This window comes from Rhinoderma darwinii, chromosome 3, assembly GCF_050947455.1.
Source record: "Rhinoderma darwinii isolate aRhiDar2 chromosome 3, aRhiDar2.hap1, whole genome shotgun sequence".
Lineage (NCBI taxonomy): Eukaryota > Metazoa > Chordata > Amphibia > Anura > Rhinodermatidae > Rhinoderma > Rhinoderma darwinii.
In genome coordinates this window covers 37,979,436-38,000,556 of record NC_134689.1, presented here as the reverse complement: position 1 = coordinate 38,000,556, position 21,121 = coordinate 37,979,436, and the positions used below count along the sequence as shown (strand labels likewise).

At 41.6% G+C, this 21,121-nt stretch overlaps 1 protein-coding gene and 1 pseudogene across 1 annotated transcript in view; both read left to right on the top strand.

The window, feature by feature from the left end:
- The first annotated feature begins 1,039 nt into the window (after positions 1-1,039).
- The window catches only part of LOC142748904 (SLC35A4 upstream open reading frame protein), a 30,975-nt gene continuing 10,893 nt past the window's right edge, over positions 1,040-21,121 (top strand). The window contains exon 1 of the mRNA XM_075856283.1: positions 1,040-1,121. Coding sequence (XP_075712398.1) covers positions 1,107-1,121 — 15 coding nt within the window. The 5' untranslated portion in view covers positions 1,040-1,106. The remainder of the gene's footprint in view (positions 1,122-21,121) is intronic.
- On the top strand, positions 9,532-9,648 carry LOC142751339 (U6 spliceosomal RNA; annotated as a pseudogene).

The following is a 21,121-nucleotide window of genomic DNA, read 5'->3' as shown; positions in this document are numbered from 1 at the left end:
TTATACATAAAAAAAAAATTTGAATTCCTAAAACCAGACAACCCCTTTAAACATAGAAGATTTCTTGCCCATTTTGCAAAACTTGCAACAAAGTAAAGTGCAGGTGAATGAGGTTTACAGAACTGTGGAGGGAAACATTGCGCAGATTTTACGGCATGCCTTACATGTCATCTATTTGACTCGGATTTTCACAGCAGATTTTACCCTTTGCAACGCAATACAAAAAGGGAACCCACTGCAAACCTGAAGCAAATTCAACATTTAGGCCTCATGCCCACTTCAATTATTTTCTTCAGGGTGTTATCCGTTTTTTTTAACTGATAGCACCCTGACGCAATAATTTCAATGGGGCCACGCACACTTCTGTTGTTTTAACGGAACCGTGTGGCCCGTTCCGTCAAAAATAGGACAAGTCCTACTCCTGTCTGTTTTTGGAAAGAACAGTCTCGGCCTTTTCATTGATTTGGACCGTGAAATGGACCGCACACAGAAGCCGTCCGTGTGCGGTCCGTGTTTCACGGATCCGTCATTAACGGCCATACGACGGGCAACGTAAGTGTGCACGAGACCTTAAATCGTGGATTGGCTGTCGAAGTCACCTCAGAACATATATGAACGCCTATCGGGGTATCTCCGGTTGTCTGATAGCTATTCTTGAGCAACAATATACGGATTTCATGGGTTATTCCAGGCTTTAAAAAAAATAAATCTAAGAAAATATCGGCACTGATAATTTTGTTTTGCAACAATGTCGCATTTCTCTTTTGTCACGTAATGCCATTTAACTCTTTAATTACCATTACTAACTATATAGGTTATAAAGCCTCAAAATACGAAACTTCAATGGATATCCTGCCAGCAGTCTCTACCTATACAGTGATCATTCTTTACCAGCAACCGGAAGCTCCTAGAAAACTAATCGCTGTTTTCTGGCAGTGTCCACATCACTGCGCTGAAGACCTGTAGCAGCTTGCGAGTCACGTGATACAGTCCTCAGGAAAAGCAAACGATCGCGGAGTTATGGATCATAACACTTGTAGGAAACCTCAGACAGCATCGATTCGTCAGCAGTGTGACTGTCATTGCGCTTGCGCTGGCCGAACAAGATGGCGGATGACAAGGTGAGTGCTGGAAGAGCGGTACGGGCGCGCAGTAATTCTATATAAATAGTTGTGTTTTCTGCGTTTCCCTGGTATTTGTTCTTTGTTAGGATTGTCATTGCACACGTAATTGGGAAATAGGGCTGATTCAGTAGTTCCTTGACTTTCTGACACTTTCTATACATGGCGATTCCTATGCAGAACACTGTACAGATCGTGTGGCACGTACGGAAACAGTGGCTAAGGTCACTTCAGCCATTTCTTATCGATTATTTTTTTCTATTGTATTGTATGTCATTAAAGCCCTTGCTTGAGGGTTTAAGTAATTGTTATAAAAACAAAAACAAAAAAACAATACTCCCCTGATAAATCCAGTGCCAATGTTCTGGTGCTCCCCACCGGTCTTTATTTTCAGCAATGAGGTGTTATATGTCCATGTTACCGATGCAGCCAATTAGTGGCCTCAGTGGTCACATGCTGTACATTCTAGCATCACCGCAGAGGCCAGTGATTGGCTGCAGCGGTCACATGGATTAATGGCACATCATCGCTCCAGGAAAAGTAAACCCAGACGAACAGACCATCTGCACTGGAGCGGCAGAGGATTTAAAGGGGCTGTTTTTTTATACTGCTGACCTATTCACAGGATAGGTCATCCGGATATGATTGGTGGGGTCTGACACTCGGACGCCGCACCTATCCGCTATTTCTCGGCTGCCTCCGGGTATGTGAAGCAGAAGGCTCTGACCACTGTACAGCGGCTGTGCTGCTATTTACTTCAACAGGAGCAGTACTGCAGCAAGGCCGCTACATAGTGGTTGGAGCCATCTTCTTCTGGCACTGACCCTGCATAGTTTCCGGGTGCTCTGAGGCAGCCGGTACAGCTGATCGGTGTGGGTCTTGGTGTCGGACCCCCACCAATCACATACTGATGACCTATCCTGTGGACTGTAAAAAATCTCCGGCATTGCGGACTGTAATATAATCCGCAACTTTTGTATGGGAGCACGGCCCGAAAATGCGGGCTGCGGCCGTCCCCGCCATCGCGGGCTGTGATCACGGGCACGGCCGTGTGCATGAGGCCTAAACCTGGACAACCAAACCCCTTTTAAGAGGTGAGTAATGTTTGGCTTGTTGTTTTATAACATCTCCTGCATCTACTTTCTTTTCCTATACATTTGGAAAACATCTTTAAAGAGGATCCGTTACTAGGTCATAGAAAGTGAACCAGCAGTCTCCCCTTACTACCGCTGTCTCCTGGACTCCAGCAGTTCTTTCCTTTTATTTGTACGGCTTCGTTCCCGAAATATGGCCCCCGTTTTTTTTCTCTCCAAATATGGTAATAAATCACTTACTATCCAAGAGGGCGTCAACACCAGCAGTTCTCCCGGGGTGGAGCTTCCTCACAGCCACTGACGCTGTCCTATCAGCATGAAGCTGCTTCACGCACAGTGATAGCTCAACGTGACGCTCGCTGTGAGAGACTGAGGCTGGGGGGGTCACTTTAAATAGCCATATATCAGGTTGTGCACCACCTAGGACAGTGGTCTGGTGGCATATGAAAGAGATTCTTATAATTCATATGCCACTAGGATCGCAGTTCTAGCTGAGACACAACTGGAGATATCACCAGGTAAAGACACAGTTGGGAATGGGAACTGTATATGCATTTAGTCCTCAGATTCCATTAAACTGGTGATCCCTGACCTGTGAGCCCAGATAAGAACGTATTGGTGAGGTGGAGAAAGGCAGACGTCGCCTGTAGGGAAGTGATGGGGTCAGCAGCAGACATGGAGGAGAAGCAAATGACCCTGGAGGATTACACAGCTTAACAAAACGTAGGGGCTATGGGAATGGTGATAATGAGGATGAGGCAATCTAGGAATGGGATTTATGGTGCAGACAAAGGAAATACAGCTGTCCCGGACTGGGCTCAATGTGCCGGCGCTTGACTTGTCATTAGATACCGCCCGGCAGTGCTGCACTGGCTGCATAGTACGAGAGTTTAAAAATGTACATAAAGAGAGAACTTCGCTATATGTACTTATGGGTCCTTCTCAAAGAATTAAAATATCATCAAAAAGTTAATTTATTTCAGAAATTCAAAAAGTGAAACTTGTATATTATATAGATTCGTTACACACAGAGTGATTTCCAGCATTTTTTTTTTTCTTAACGTCGATGATTATGGAAAACAGTTAATGAAAACCTAAAACTTAGTCTCTCAGAAAACTTTAATAACTATTGGGTAAAAGTTCAAGATTGTAGACTCCGTGTCACACTCTAACCAGCTAATCAACGCAAAACACCTGCAAAGGTTTCCTAAGGGTATGTTCACACGTCTTAACAAATTACGTCTGAAATTACGGAGCTGTTTTCAAGTGAAAACGGCTCCTGAATTTCAGACGTTTTTGCAAGTACTCGCGTTTTTCGCGGCATCGACTACGGGCATAATTTGAGCTGTTTTTCAATGGAGTCAATGAAAAAATGGCTCCAAAAACGTCCAAAGAAGTGACATGCACTTCTTTGACGCGGGCGACTTTTTACGCGCCGTCTTTTGACAGCGACGCGTAAAATTACACCTCGTCTGAACAGAACATCGTAAAACCCATTGAAAGCAATGGGCAGATGTTTGCAGGTGTAATGGAGCCGTCTTTTCAGGCGTAATTCGAGGCGTAAAACGCCCGAATTACGTCTGAAAATAGGCCGTGTGAACATACCCTTAGCCTTTAAATGGTCCAACAGTCTGGTTCAGTAGCTACACAATCATGAGGAAGACTGCTGACTTGACAGTTGTCCTGAAGACAAGCCATAAAAGGACATTGCTAAAGAAGCTGGATATTAATGGAGAGTTTAGAGGAAGGAAAAAGTGTGGTAGAAAAATGTGCACAAGCAACAGGGATAACCGAAACCTTGAAAGGATTGTCAAGAAAAGGCCATTCAAGAATCTGGGGGAGATTCACAAGGAGTGGACTGCGGCTGGAGTCAGTGCTTCAAGAGCCACCGCACACAGACAAATCCAGGACATGGGTTACAACTGTCACGTTCCTTGTGTCAAGCCATTCATGACCCAGAGACAACATCAGAAGCGTCTTACCTGGGCCAAGGAGAAAAAGGACTGGTCTGCTGCTCAGTGGTCCAAAGTCCTGTTTTCACATGAAAGTAAATTTTGCATTTCATTTGGAAATCCAGGTCCCAGAGTCTGGAGGAAGAGTGGAGAGGCATCAATCCAAGTTGCTTGCGGTCCAGTGTGAAGTTTCCACAGTCAGTGATGGTTTGGGGGCCATGTCATCTGCTGGTGTTGGTCCACTGTGTTATATCAAGTCCAAAGTCCACGCAGCGTCTAGCAGGACATTTTAGAGCACTTCATGCTTCCCTCTGCTGACAAGCTTTATGGAGATGCCGATTTCATTTTCCAGCAGGACTTGGCACCTGCCCACACTGCCAAAAATACCTGGTTTAATAATGATAGTATCTCTGCGCTTGATTGGCCAGCAAACTCGCCTGACCTAAACCCCATAGAGAATCCAACAAGACCCAACAATGCAGTCGAGCTGAAGGCCGCTATTAAAGCAACCTGGGCTTCCATAACACCTCAGCAGTGCCACAGGCTGATCGCCTCCATGCCAGGCCACATTGATGGCTAGGATTAGATTTTAACGGCGTTACAAGGATTGTTTCCTGAAAAATGTACGGTAAAAACTGATCCATTGACTTCTATGGGAGCCGTCTGGCTGTGAAAACGGGCAAAAATAGGACATGTCCTATTTTTTGAAGGCCAATATTCATAGGTCGTTAAAAAAACGGCCATATGAATACACCCATAGAACTTCATTGTTCTGAAACCAGCCGTTTGACGGCCGTTTTTTTTACTGTCGTTTGAATGTAGCCTGAAGAGGCTCTGTCACTAGATTAGTAATGCCCCATCTCCTAGCTAATCTAATAGCCGCTGTCACACTGATAATGCTAGTGAAAACTGTGTTCCAAAACGCTTATTATTTTATAAGTTAAATGTGTAAATGAGGCTATACTGGAAAAGTGGGTGTCCGCACCAGTGATTATCCTGAGATGGAGCTACCTCACAGCCTCGGACGCTGTCCTCGAAGCAAGAAGCTGCTTCACAGACCGTGTGAGAGACTGAGGCTGGAGGGAATGGGGATCACTCCAAATAGCCATATTTCGTATGAGATTCTAATATTCCATATGACACCAGGATCGCAGTTATAGCTGTGAAAGAACCTAAGGTATCGCCAGTTGAAAACACATTCGGGAATGAAAGCTGTATACTATATCATCACGCTGTGTTGCTGGGCAGGGAAGGGGGAGAAGCTGTATTACACAACCGCAGCCCCGCACTATAACGGTGGAGATCAGAGAAATCTCATCTCCGCCGCTATTCCCCTCAATGCTGCGATCAAAGCTGACTGCAATATTCAGGAGAAAATGAGAAGGGGGGATGCCCATGGATCGCGTCACAGGGAATTCCTGTGACGCGATTGAAGGAGATACCATATATGGTCAGACAGCACAGGGTCCGTTGAAGGACCCCAGGGCTGCCCTACCATATTTCCTGTTAGGGCATACTTAGGTATGTCCTAACAACTGCCTGTGTACTATACGTACACAGGCTAATGTACTGGCACATATCTGATATATGTCAGTACGTTAAAGTTTAAAAATAAAGTAAAAACATAAAGTAATATTAAATTTAAAAAAATACACATACACCTTTTTTTTATAATAAACATTAAAATAAGTCTCAGTACATAAAACATACTCCTATTCGGTATTGGTGCGGCCGTAAAAACCTTCACAACTATTTTTTTGCGTCATTTGAGGTGTGCGCTGTAAAAAAAACAAAAATATTCACTTATTAATGTGAGGTACGAGGTGATGAGTTTAACCTCCGTGCCTCACATTAATAGTAATTAACCCCATCATGTACCTCACACATTAACCCATTATGACTGAGAAAGATAATGGTGTTAATTACTATTAATGTGAGGCACATGGAGGTTAAATTCATCACATCAGAAAATGGAAGAACTGTTTTTTTTATTATTGTTGGCAAAGTATCGTTTTGGTATTGAAATCGCAATACCACACAAAGTATCGGTATCGAAGTCCAAATTCTGTTATCGTGACATCCTCAGTCTGAACAACCCCATTGAAATCAATGGGTCCATGTGCTGTGCGTTATTTCAATGCACAGCACACAGACGAGTATTACGCTTGTCTGAATGAGCCCTTATGGAGCGGTCTTGCAAATCGCATGCGGCGTTGTAGGATGTGCGGGAAAAACGTGTGGCGAAACCGCACTGTGTCAATACACCCTTACTCTACGGTTGACACCTGACAGGAACAGTTTATCGATTCATACTGCTTGCTTCTCACTCTCCGATCAGCATGGTGCAACAGAATCTGGATTTAATTTGACCAGGTAATGTTTTACCATTGCTCAGTGGTCCACCTCTAGAATTCTTTTGCCCTCTGGAGTCTTCCCTTTCTCTTTTCCTGAGGCCCCATGCACACGACCGTAAAAACGCCTGTAATTACGGGCCCATAGACTTCTATTGGCCATGGGTACCTTCCCGTTGGCGTACGGGTAGGTGCCCAGGCCGTTGAAAAATATAGCACATGTCCTATTTCAGGATGTAATTACGGCATGGGCAGGCCCATAGAAGTCTATGGGGCTCCTATAATTACAGGTGGCTACGTGTGTGCACCCGTAATTCAGGGGATTTCAATTTTTGAATAAAGAGAAGCAGAGAAAATGGCGTCTGAGTGATCATGTGACATCATTTCCAGCCCCCTTTTTTTACGGGTCTGTAAATACGGGTGAAATACGGATGACAACGGACCCGTATTTACGGGAGGGAAAAAATATGGTCGTGTGCATGGGGCCTTAGACAGTAATGGCACTTGAACTGTTTGTCTGCTGGTATAGCCTATCCATGCAAGGAACGACGAGTTGTGTGTTCGGACACGTTAGTAGCAGCACCAGCGTTGTATTCGGCTGCAATTTGCTTGACTGCATCGGCTGTTTATCAGAACGATTTTTGACATCCTCTTCTGACACCTTTCGTCGATGAGTTGTTAACGTCCACAGGATCCCCTTTCGCTGGATGTATTTTTTTGATCAAGTCATTCAAAGCTTACTCCCGACACCGTTGCACAAGAAATTCCACAAGGTTGTCTGTTTTTTTCCCAATACTGGCCTTGGCTAGACTAGAAGCGATAAACATACCTCGTTGGAAGTTGCTTGGATCAATTTCTCTATCCCCCCCCCCCCCCATTGCAAATCTAATGAGCATAAGAGTCATGCCTTCGTTCAAAAAGAGTCATATATCGTCATCCCTCAAGTTTACCCCGCCTCCTTGCTTTTGATTGACAGCTCTTTGCTTCCCCCAGTATACACGAAATCCCGCGATTGCGCATCGGTGTACTGGTGCGTGCGCACAATGGGACACCATCGAGACGCATGCGCAGTAACTAGATTTGAGGACCGGATGAAGCATTGAAGGGTGTCAGACCATACATGATGGGCGCATGCCCGCTATCTCCGACGAGATTTTGACATTCAGGGTGGGCCAGTTTTCGGCAGGGGGTGGGCACAGGAAGAGGAACGAACGAGACTGCCCGGTTATTACCATAAAAGGCGCAAAATGTTTGCAGACCATTATTTCGGTCGGAGGAGGAGTTAGAGGCTCTCTCACCACATAAGTGCCCTATCTTCTACATAATTTGATCGGCGCTATAATGTAGATTACAGGAGTGTTTTTTTTTTATTTAGAAAAACGATAATTTATGACCTATTGGCACTCCCACTTGGTCAAAAAGTAAAACACACCCAGTTGGGCATTAAGAAACTCATTAGCATAAATCTAAACTAGATCATAAATGATCGTTTTTCTAAATAAAAAACACTTCTGTAATCTACATTACAGCGCCGATCACATTATGTACAATATAGGCCACTTATAATGTGTGACAGAGCCTCTTTAAGGAGAGGGGTTAACGGAGATTAACTTTGGACAGCAGCGGCCAACGAGGGGTCAGTGGAATTCAATCCGTGAAATGCTGGTGACTGGTTCCCTTTAACCCCTTCCCGACATTTGACGTATCCATACGCCAAAGTCGGGTAGGGGAACTATGGAGCGGGTTCACGGAGTGAAACCGCTCCATACAATGCAGGTGTCGGCTGTTTGTTACAGCCGACACTTCAGAGTAACGAGTGGCATCGCGCTTGAGCCTAATGAAGGCCCCCAGGTCCGCCATCTTTGTGCACCTATGAAGCTCCTCTTCCGGCAGGGCTTAAAATATGCCTGTCAGAATCACGATATACTGCAATACATTAGTATTGCAGTATATCGTGCAAGCGATCTAACAGTCGCTGGTTGAAGTCCCCTAGGGGAACTAATAAAAAAAAGTAAAAATGAGTTAAATTAAAGTTGTTGTTTTTTGCAAGAAAAAAAAATATTTAAAAGTTCAAAAAAAAACAAACATTTTCCCCCTAGAGCATAGTAAAAAAATAAAATAAACATAATTGGTATCCGCGCGTCCGTAAAAGTCTGAACTATTACAATATATCATTGTTTAACCTGCACGGTAAAAAAAAAAAATTGTAAACGCCAGAATCTCTATTTTTTTGGTCACCTAATCTCCCACAAAAAAATGAAATAAAAAGTGAACAAACCGTCGCATGTACACCAAAATGGTATTATTAAAAAGGCCTCATACCACTTAATCGACGAAAAAAATAAAAAAGTTGTGGCTCTCGGAATTTGGCAACACAAAATAATTTTTTTTCTTTTTTACACTTTTGTTTTTACTTGTAAAATATAGAAAAAACTATATATATTTGGTATCGGCGTAATCGTATTGTCCCACAGAATAAAGTTAACATGTTGTTTTAATCGCACAGTGAATTCTGTAAAAATGCAGTGCAAAAAAACATGGAGGAATCGCTGTTTCCTTCATTTTCTACCCCACAAATAATTGTTTCTCGTTTGCTAGTACATTATATGGCAAAAATAAATGGTGCTACGAAAAACTACAACTCGTCCCGCAAAAATCAAGCCCTCATAGTACTATATCGGCGGAAAAATAAAGACGTTATGGCTTTTGGAAGGTGGGGAGGAAAAAACGAAAATGAAAATGGGCTGCAGCGGGAAGGGGTTAAAGACTCCTCAAGATATCGCAAATGTTGGTTGCAGTTGTTACTTCCAAAGTAGCACAACCAGTTGTTTAGTTTAGGGGGCAATTACCTTTTCACTTGTGTGATCGAGGTTTTAAATACATTTTTATCCTCCATAAATGGAATAATCATTAAGCTCGTGTTGTCTCTATCAAATATTAAAATTAGGTGGATGATCTGAAACCTTTATATGTAACAAATTAGCAAACCTAGAAAAAAACAAAACCATACTCCGTGCTTGTTTCGGCAGCACATATACTAAAATTGGAATGATACAGAGAAGATTAGCATGGCACCTGTGCTAGGATGAAGCGTTGCATGTTTTACAAAAATAAGGAAAAACATACATTTTCAAATCCTTGTGTATTTGTATACATATATACTATATGGACTAAAGTGTTGACACCTACACATCACCCTGCAGCAGCCTTTGACATCCCGTTCTAAATTTTCTTCCGCATAAAACTCACCCAACCTTACCTTTAGGGATCTTGCTTTGTGCTCTGGGGCACAGTCCTGCTGGAACAGAAAAGGGCCGAACCCCAAACTGTTCTCACAAAGTTGGAAGCTACAATTGCCCAAAATGTCTGGCTAGTGCTGGATTTTTTTTTACACCTGAGGCAATGGGTCTGCATGAAACACCTGAATTCAAAACCTTTGAACACTTTTTTTTAATAAAAAAAAACATGTATTATGGCGTTTTAAACAACTATATATATATATATAAATATATTCTTTTTTTTTTTTTTTTTATATGTACTGCTTCTATGTATCCTGGATCTTGTGCTCAAACCTGAATCTGTGAGATCCGTGGGACTGACTGCATAGGTGACAGCGGGACCTGCGTGTCTCTGACACACAGGATCCAGCGGTTTTCGATCATCACATCTATGTAAGTTCATAACTGCCGCTGATCTGACAGGTTCGAGTTTCAGTGCAAGATATAGCTTCTATGTATCCAGGATACATAGAAGCTGTCTGAAAAAGGTAAAAAAAAATAACCAACCAATTACAATGTTGCCTAAAACACTGTGATACATTTTTATTTATTTTTTTTAAAAAAAAGTCCAATTAAGTGTTTAATATGCAAAAAACCTAAATATTAAAAGTAAAAAAAAAAATTGCCTTTTGGCACCCCCCCCCCCTTTTAGTGTAATGTAAAACAATAAACATAATTGGTATCTACGCATTTGTGAAAGTCCAAACTATTCTACTATATAATTATTATACCCGCAGGGTAAACGTCGTAAAATAAAAATCTAAAAATAAAAAAACAATTATTGTTATTTTGGTCACCGTAGCACTCAAAAATGTTAAATATAATAAAAAGGGATTCGAAAGTACACCCCAAAAAAACTTCAGCTCGCCCTGCAACAAATAAACTCACATCACCATAGAAGGATTAAATAGTTATGGCTCTCAAAATATAGTGACCCAAAATTTTTTTTTTATTAAACAAATTTGTTTTTGCTTTGTCAAAGCAGTAAATGTAAAACCTATATACATTTGTCATCGCCGTAATCGTATTAACCTGCAGAATAAAGTTAACCTGTTATTTTTACCATGCTGTGAACACCGCAAAAATGAATTTCAAGAAACCATAGGAAGAATTGCTGTTTTTTTGTTCTTTTCCACCCCACAACAATTTTATTTTCAGTTTTGCAGTATATTACATGTTAAAATAAATGATGCCATTGAACTACAACTTGTCCCACTAAAACAAGCCCTCATACGGCTATGTTGACAGAAAACGAAAATACGTGTGGCTCTTGAAAAGGCGCAGAGGAAAATCAAAAAATGAAAATAACAATGGCCTGGTCCTTTAAAGGGTTAAGTGGTACAACATGTTAATTAGTCTGCCTCCAATAATTAAAATAAATCTCCTTTTTTGTGAAGTTGCGTTGGAGGAGCTACCGGGAAACGCAGCGCACTGCTGGCTGTCAGTGTATTGAGCCGCACTCTTAATTAAATCTCCTTCTCAAATGATGTCACGTGCCACAATTTGATTTTACCATCTGCTTTTCTCCTTTGTATCTTTACAGGGATAATACATAAGCTGGTTCATAGGGATTTAATGACTTGCTGTAAATGTGACCACTTTGCTACAGCCTGCAACCACCATCTAGGCTTAAATGATTATAGATGATACAGTAGCTCCAAAACGTAAATATCTAAGGGATATCCACATTCTATTGCATATTGCTTTAACCCCTTCCCGACATTTGTCGTATGGATACGTCATGGAAAGCTAGTGCTTCCCGCATTTTGCCGTATCCATACGACAAATAATGGACGCCGGCTCAGAAGCGGAGTCGGTGCCACCTTCCCCGGGTGTCGGCTGTATGTTACAGCTGACACCCTGGGGTAATGGTGGGGACCAAAGTTTGCGCAGATCCCCGCCATTAACCCCTTAAATGCTGCGGTCAAAAGCGATCGCTGCATTTAAGGGGTTTGCAGCTCATAAGCACCCCATCAATGAAATTGCCTGGGTGCCGGTGGCTGCAAAGGTAACCGGAGGCCTAACACTAGCCTCCTGGTATGCCTAGAAGAGAAGCCTTTCAGGTCACACCCGGAGGCGTGGAGTAAAAGGCTTCCGTAGCCGCTGCAAGATGGCGCCGGCTCAAGAGCTGAGCCAGCATCCTCAGCGGTGGTACATCCACCTGTAACGGCAGGAACCGGAGCTAGATCCTATTCCTGCCATTAACCCTTTAGATGAAGCGATCGGAAACTATCGCTGCATCTTAGAGGTTGGTAGCAGATCGGCAGCCCTGCCATGCAATTGCAGGGCTGCCCACTGCTGGTATGAATAGGAGGCCTAACTGACCTCCTGCTCTGCCATTATGGAAGCCAATTAGGCCCCACGCGGAGGCGAAGCCTAATCGGCTTGCTGTCAGTGAATGACTTACAGATCTAATACATTGCACTACATAGGTAGTGCAATGTATTTAAAAAAGGTACAACTGGCAGTTTTTTTTTTCTAAGAGGCTCTTTCACCACATTATAAGTGGCCTATATTGTACATAATGTGATGGGCGCTGTAATGTAGATTACAGCAGTGTTTTTTATTTAGAAAAACTGTCATTTTTGACGGAGTTATGACCTATTTTAGCTTTATGCTAATGTGTTTCTTAATGGACAACTGGGCGTGTTTTACTTTATATACATTACATGAATATACATTCCCTCCAGCCAGGATGTGATGTCTATTCAGAATCCTGACACTTCTGTAGCGTCTGTGTGAGATTTACAGCAAGGCAAGCGTAATCTTGGTTTAAATGACAGGTTACATCGTAATCTCACGAGATTATGCTTGCCTTGCTGTAAATCTCACAGAAACGCTACAGAAGTGTCAGGATTCTGAATAGAAATCACGTCCTGGCTGGAGGTAATGTATATTCACTGTCAGGACACTTAAGTAACGCTACTGTGTGTTTATGTGGCTGCACATAGTGATGTAATAAGATCACTATATGCTGTGTAAATGAATGGGGAGAAGTGTATGACGCTGATTGGTCGGCGTCATACACTTCTCTCCACAACGCCCTCTTGGTCAAAAAGTAAAACACGCCCAGTTGTCCATTAAGAAACTCATTAGCATAAAGCTAATATAGGTCATAACGCCGTCAAAAATGATCGTTTTTCTAAATAAAAATCACGGATGTAATCTACATAACAGCGCCAATCACATTATGTACAAGATAGGGCACTTATAATGTGGTGACAGAGCCTCTTTAAGTCCCCTAGTGGGACTAAAACAGTGTGGGGAAAAAAAGTTCTAAAATAATGTTTCAAGTAATAAAATAAAACACAGTGGCCTTTTTTCTCTTATCAAGTCATTATTATTGAAGAAAATAAACAAACCATACATATTTGGTATCACCGCGTCCGTAACGGCCTGAACTATAAAAATATAATGTTATTTATTCCATGCGGTGAACAGCGTAAAAAACAATGCCAGTTTCTTTTTTTGTCACTTTGCCCGACAAAAATTGGAATAAAAAGTGATCAAAAAGTCGCATGTATTCAAAAATGGTACCTATACAAACTATAGATCGTCTTGCAAAAAGAGCCCTCACACAGCTCCATCGACTAAAAAATTAAAAAGGTTGTGGTTTTCACAACATGGCGACAGAAAAAATTTATTTTTTTACAAAAGTAATTTTATTGTGCAAGAAGTTGTAAAACATATAAAAGTGCTATAAATTTGGTATAGACTAAATCGGACTGACCCGCAGAATAAAGTCAACATGTAATTTTATAATGCATGGTGACCGCTGTATATAAAAAAAACTGCCAGAATTGCTGTTTTTTTGGTCACCTTGCCTCCCAAAAAATAGGATAAAGGTCGCATGTACCTTAAAGGAACAGTGTCATGGCAAATAATTTTTTTATATGTTAAAGATGTTAGTGCTGTAATAAAAACGTTTATATTCATTTGTGTGTTTGTGTTTTACTGTTTCTTATTTTTACACTTTTTCTTCCCTATGGGGGCTGCCATTTTTTGTTCCATTTCTGTGTGTGTCGATTAACGACACACACAGACATGGAGTACGGCAGCCACAGTCCCATAGGGACTGTGAACGGCTCCCGTCCCATTCACGTCCGTGTACGGCGTCTGTGTGGGAACTGCGCATGCGCCGCTCCCACACAGTCCTATTCGAAATTGGCGCCGTCCGGCGCCATTTTCCTGTGGACCGGAAGTCGCGGCCGGACTGTAATATTACTACTTCCGGTCGCGGCTTCCGGACTTGTGCACATGGAACAGCGGCAGCAAAGGGAGCGGACGGGCCGGAGGGAGCCGCGGCGGCAGGAGCAGGTAAGCGATTTCAATGTATGTTAGTGTTTGTGTGTGTTTACTACTGTATGTAAACCTACTACACTGTGGGTTACCTCAAAAAATGGCGACACACAGTGTAGGAGGTTAAACCTTTCAAACCCCTCGTTTATCCCGGCACTAGCCAGGATAAAGGAGGGGGGGATGCTGAGAGCTCACTAGAGCGAGAGCTTTTAACCCAATGTTGCAATGCTGCAATTTTGGGAACTAGCTCCATCTAGTGACCAAAAATGGGTAGTATTATAAATTTGAAAAAATTTATAATATTTCCTGACTCGCGAAAAAAATAAAAAAAATTTGAACAATGTTTAATCACCCACACACTAAATGTTTAAATTTTAAAAAAAAAACATGTTTTTCGGGCGACACCATGCCTTTAAACTGGTACCAATGAAAACTACAGCTCGTCCCACAAAAAAACAGCCCTCATACCACTACGTCTATGAAAACATAAAATTAGTTAAAGGGGTTGTCCGAGATTTAATGACTTTGTGTTTAATGCTTGTAACTTATAAATGTAAATACATTTGTAATATACTTACATTTTCCAAAGCTCCTGCTGCGGGGAATTTGATGGGTGATGTCACTCTCTGCACTGGTCCTGCCGCTTTGTTCAGCCTTAATTATTTTCTGGGTATACGACAGGTCACTTGTGATGTGGTGTATATCCGCTTGTTCTGTTGTAACGCCCAGACGGGTGACACTCCGTGGCCAGAAAATCACGGCCGTGCACATGGCTACGGTTGTGTGCATGAGGCCTAAAGCTACGTCTTATTGAAGTAAAAGATTTATTTCTTTTTTTCACCGCCCAATTTTAATAAAATCTATGAAACACCTGTGGGGGTCAAAATGTTCAATACACCCCTAGATGAATTCTTTAAGGGGTGTAGTTTCGTGAATGGAGTCCTTTTTGGGTAGTTTCCACTGTACTGGTACCTTAGGGGCTTTGCAAAAGCCACATGGTGTCAAGAAAACAATCCAGCAAAATCTGTGCTCAAAGCCAAATGGTGCTCCTTCTGTTCTGAGCCCAGCCGTGTGCCCAAACAGCGGTTTATGACCACATATGGGGTATTTTCGTACTCCAGAGAAGTTGCTTTACAAATGGGGTTCTTTTTTCCTTTATTTGTTGAGAAAATGAAAACTTTTGAGCTAAAACTACGTCTTATTGAAGAAAAAGGATTGTTTTTATTTTCACTGCCAAATTCTAATAAAATCTATGATACACCTGTGGGGTCAAAATGCTCACTACACTGCTAGATGAATTCCTCCAGGGGTTTAGTTTCCAAAATGGGGTCATTTGTGGGGTGTTTCCACTGTTTTGTCCCCTCAGTGGCTTTGCAAATGTGACATGGCCTCCGCAAACCATTCCTCCTAAATTTGAGCTCCAAATGCCAAATGGCGCTCTTTCCCTACTAAGCCCTGCTGTATGTCCAAACATCTGTTTATGACCACACGTGGGGTATTGTTTCACTTGGGAGAAATTTATTTACTAATGTTGTCGTGCTTTTCCTCCTTTAGTCCTTGTGGAAAGGGAAAAAATTAGCTAAACCTACATTTTCTTTTAAAAAAAAAATTAGATTTTAATTTTCACTGCCTACTTACAATAATTTCTGCAATAAACCTGTGGGGTCAAAATGCTCACTATACCCCTAGATAATTTCCTTGAGGGGTGTAGTTTCCCAAATGGGGTCACTTTCGGAGGATTTTCACTGTTTTGGCACCGCAAGAGCCCTTCAAATCTGACATGGTGCCTAAAATATATTCTAATAAAAAGAAGGCCTCAAAACGTACTAGGTGGTCCTTTTTGCTTCTTCGGCCAGTGCTCAAGTACATTACCACACCAGGGCCACATGTAGGATATTTCCTAAAACTGCAGAGCTTGGGCAATAAATATTGTTGTGTTTCTCTGGTAAAACTTTGTGTTATAAAAAAAATGGATTAAAAATGAATTTCTGCCAAGAAAAATGAAATTTGTAAATTTCACCTTTACTTTGCTCTAATTCCTGTGAAACGTCTAAAGGCTTAAGAAACTTTCTAAATGCTGTTTTGAATACTTTGAGGGGTCAAGTTTTCAAAATGGGGTGACTTATTGGGGGTTTCTAATATACAAGGCCCTCAAAGCCACTTCACAACTGAACTGGCCCCTGTAAAAATAGCCTTTTCAAAATGTGAGAAATTGCAGCTAAAGTTCTAAGCCTTGTAACATCCCAGAAAAATAAAAGGATGTTCAAAATTTTTTTGCAAATCTAAAGTAGACCTATCTGGGATGTTAATTAGCAAGAATTTTGTGTGTTATAACTGCCTGTCTTACAAGCAGATTCATTTAAATGTAGAAAAATGCAAGCTTTTTCAATTTTTCGCTCAATTTTGGTGTTTTTGACAATTAAATACTAAATGTATCAAGCAAATTTTCCCAGTAACATAAAGTCCAAAGTGTCACTAGAAAACAATCTCAGAATCGCTTGGATAGGTAAAAGCATTCTGAAGTTATTACCACATAAAGTGAAACATGTCAGATTTGAATAATGAGGCTCCGTCAGGAAGGTCAAAAGTGGCCAAAGCGGGAAGGGGTTTCAAACTGTCCGTTTTCAAGCACTGTTTTAATGGCAAGCAGAATTGTAGTTGAGATTCTTTCCGATGCTTAAGTTCTAGTTAACACTTCTAAGGGTATGTTCACTCGCCCTATTTACGGACGTAATTCGGGCGTTTTAGCCCCGAATTATGTCCGAAAATACGGCTCCAAAGCATCGGCAAACATCTGCCCATTCATTTGAATGGGCTTTACGATGTTCTGTGCCGACGGTAAAAAAGACGCCCGCGTCAAAGAAGTGCCTGTCACTTCTTGAGACGTAATTGGAGCCGTTTTCCATTGACAACATGGAAAAACAGCTCCAATTACGTCTGCACTTGCCATTACGTCTGAAATGCCGGAGCGGTTTTCTCCTGAAAACAACTCCGTAATTTCAGCCGTAACGGAGGCTGCCGTGTGAACATACCCTAAGGGTTCATCTAACCAGGCAATGTTTTTTTCCACTTCTCAGTTTTCCAATTTTTGTAATCTTTTGCCCACTGGAGTCTTGTCTTTGTTTCCCTTAGACAGTAATGGCGCTCAAACTGTTTGTGTTTGGACACGTTAGTTGGAGCACCAGCGTTGTATTCGGCTTCAATCTGCTTAACCCCTTAATGACGCAGCCTAGTCTTGGCCTTAACCACTTCCCGACATCCGCCGTATATATACGGGGCACGCCGGGTGGGGGAGTATGGAGTGGGCTCACAGGCTGTGACCACTCCATAGAGCGAGTGTGTCGGCTGTGTGTTACAGCCGACACTTCCGGGTAACGAGCGGGATCCCGTTCAAGCGCGATCCTGCTTGTTTAACCCATTAAATGCGGTGTTCAATAGCGATCGCTGCATTTAAATGACTAAAAACTGGGGCAATCCCCTGTAATGTCCCAACGGCCCCCCTGGCAAGATCGGGGGGAGCCGTTGGTTGGCACGGCAGCCTTCATAGGAGACTGTCAGAATTAGCGATCTAACGATCGCTGGTTACATTTTCCCAGGGGGACAAGTAAAAGACAGTAAAATAAAGTTTTTTTTAAGAAATAAAAAAAAAAAATTAAAAGCTCAAAAAAACCCCTCTTTATCCATTTTCCTTCAAGCACAATGTAAAAAATAAAATAAAAAGCTAACATAACTGGTATCGACGCGTCCGTAAAAGTCTGAACTATTACAATATATCATTATTTAGTCCGCACGGTAAACGCCGTAAAAAATGAAAAACATCAGAATTGCTGTTTTTTGGTCCCTTCTCCCACAAAAAATGAAATAAAAAGTGATCAAAAAGTCTCACGTACCCCAAAATGGTACCAATATAAACTGCAGTTCGCTCCGCAAAAAATAAGCCCTCACACGGCTAAATCGACAGAAAAATAAAAACTTTATGGCTCCCAGAATGTGGCGACAAATATTTTTTTATTTTTAACAATCCGGTTTTTACTTGTAAAACATAAAGAAAACTATATCAATTTGGTATCGCTGTAATCGTATTGACCCGCAGAATAAAGTTAACATGCCGTTTTTAACGTATGGTTAACGCCGTAAAAACAAAACCACCCAATAGGTTGAGGAATTGCTGCTTTTGCTTTTTTTTTTTTTATTTTTTTTTTTTTTTTTTTTTTTTTTACTATTCCACCCCCCATATTTTTTTTTCTCGTTTCCCACTAAATTATATGGTGCAAAAAATGGAGCTGTGAAAATCTACAACTCCCGCAAAAAACAAGCCCTCATACGACAATATTGATGGAAAAATAAGAGTTACGACTTTTAAAAGGTGGGGAGGAAAAAACAAAAGTAAAAATCCGAAAAATGGCTGCGGAGGGAAGGGGTTTAAGAGGCTCTGTCACCAGAATATAAAGTGCCCTATTTCCTACATAATCTGATCGGCGCAGTAATGTAGATAACAGCGGTTTTTATTTTGAAAAACGATCATTTTTGAGCAAGTTATGAGCAATTTTAGATTTATGCTAATTCGTTTCTTAATGCCCAACTGGACGTGTTTTTACTTTTGACCAAGTGGGCATTGTAAAGAGAAGTGTATGACGCTGACCAATCCGCCTCATACACTTCTCATTGTTCCAGCCCAGCATGATCCACAGCACTTCTCTTTACAACGCCCAATTGGTCAAAAGTAAAAACACGCCCAGTTGGGCATAAGAAACTAATTGGCATAAATCCAAAATTGCTCATAACTTGCTCAAAAATGATAGTTTTTCCAAATAAAAACCACTGTTATCTACATTACAGCGCGGATCAGATTATGTAGGAGATAGGGCACTTATAACCTGGTGACAGAGCCTCTTTAAAGAGGCTCTGTCACCAGATTTTCAAACCCCTATCTCGTATTGCAGCAGATCGGCGCTGCAATGTAGATAACAGTAACGTGTTTTTTATGAGCATTTTTATATTTATGCAAATGAGCCTTTAAGTACAACTGGGCGTGTTTAAAGTTAAGTCCAAGTGGGCGTGTATTGTGTGTGTACATCTGGGCGTTATTACTTGTTTTACTAGCTGGGCGTTGTGAATAGAAGTGTATGATGCTGACGAATCAGCATCATCCACTTCTCCGTTGACACCCAGCTTCTGGCAGTGCACAGACACACAGCGTGTTCTCGAGAGATCACGCTGTGACGTCACTTCCTGCCCCAGGTCCTGCATCGTGTCGGACGAGCGAGGACACATCGGCACCAGGCGACAGAGGCTACAGTTGATTCTGCAGCAGCATCGGCGTTTGCAGGTAAGTCTATGTCGCCTGGTGCCGATGTGTCCTCGCTCGTCCGACACGATGCAGGACCTGGGGCAGGAAGTGACGTCACAGCGTGATCTCTCGAGAACACGCTGTGTGTCTGTGCACTGCCAGAAGCTGGGTGTTAACGAAGAGAAGTGGATGATGCTGATTCGTCAGCATCATACACTTCTATTCACAACGCCCAGCTAGTAAAACAATTAAAAACGCCCCGATGTACGCACATAATACACGCCCACTTGGACTTAACTTTAAACACGCCCAGTTGTACTTCAGAAAGGCTCATTTGCATAAATATAAAAATGCTCATAACTTGGCCAAAAATGCTCGTTTTTGAAAAAAAAAAAACACGTTACTGTTATCTACATTGCAGCGCCGATCTACTGCAATACGAGATAGGGGTTTGAAAATCTGGTGACAGAGCCTCTAAGTCTCAGAGTCCATTTTTCAAATCTGACCTGTCACTTTGTGGTAATAACTTCGGAATGCGTTTACCTGTCCAAGCAATTCTGAGATTGTTTTCTATTGACACATTGGGCTTCATGTTTGTGGTAAAGTTTGGTCGATACATTGTGTTTATTTGTGAAAAATAGCAAAATTTACAGAAATTCTTGAAAAATTTGAATTTTTCCTGAATTTAAATGTATCTGCTTGTAAAACTGACGGTTATACCACACAAAATAGTTACTAATTAACATCCCCATATGTCTACTTTAGATTGTCATCATTTTATTTGAACGTTCTTTTATTTTTCTAGGACGTTACAAGGCTTAGAACATAAACCGCAATTTCTCTGATTTTCAAAAGCCTTTTTTTAAGCTACCAGTTCAGTTCTGAAGTGGCTTTGAGGGGCCTATATATTAGAAACCCCCATAAAACACACAATTTTAAAAACTAGACCCCTCAAAGTATTCAAAACAGCATTTACAAAGTTTCTTAACCCTTTAGGCGTTTCACAGGAATTAAAGCAAAGTGGAGGTGAAATTTGCAAATTTCATTTTTCTTGAAGAAATTCAGTTTTATTCCATTTTTTTCTGTAACACAGAAGGTTTCACCAGAGAAATACTACTAAATATGTATTGTCCAGATTCTGCAGTTTTTAAAAATGTCCCACATGTGGCTCTAGTGTTCTCGTGGACTAAAACACAAGCCCCAGAAGCAAAGAAGCACCTAGTGCATCTTGAAGCCTCTTTTCTATTATAATATATTTTAGGCAGCATGCCAGGTTTGAAGAGGTGTTGAGGTGCCAAAACAGTAGAAATCCCCCAAAAGTGACCCCATTTTGGAAACACCCCTCAAGGAATTAATTTATGGTTGTTGTGACCATTTTGACCCCTCAGTTTTTTTCACAGCACGTATTTTAATTGGGATGTAAAATAAAAAAAAAATTTTTCCCAATAAGATATAATTTTTGCTCAAATTTCTTTTTTTCACAAGGATCAAAATACCTCATTTTGTTGCCCAATTTCTTCTGAGTGCGGCAATACCCCATTTGTGGTGATAAACTGCCGTTTGAGCCCATGGGAGGGCTCAGAAGGGAAGGACTAACATTTGGCCTACTGGTGCAAAGTCATGTATGCAGAACCCCTGAGGTACCAGTACAGTTGAAACCCCCGAGAAGTGACCCTATTTTAAAAACTACACCCCTTAAGGCATTCATCTAGAGGTGTAGTGGACATTTTGACCCC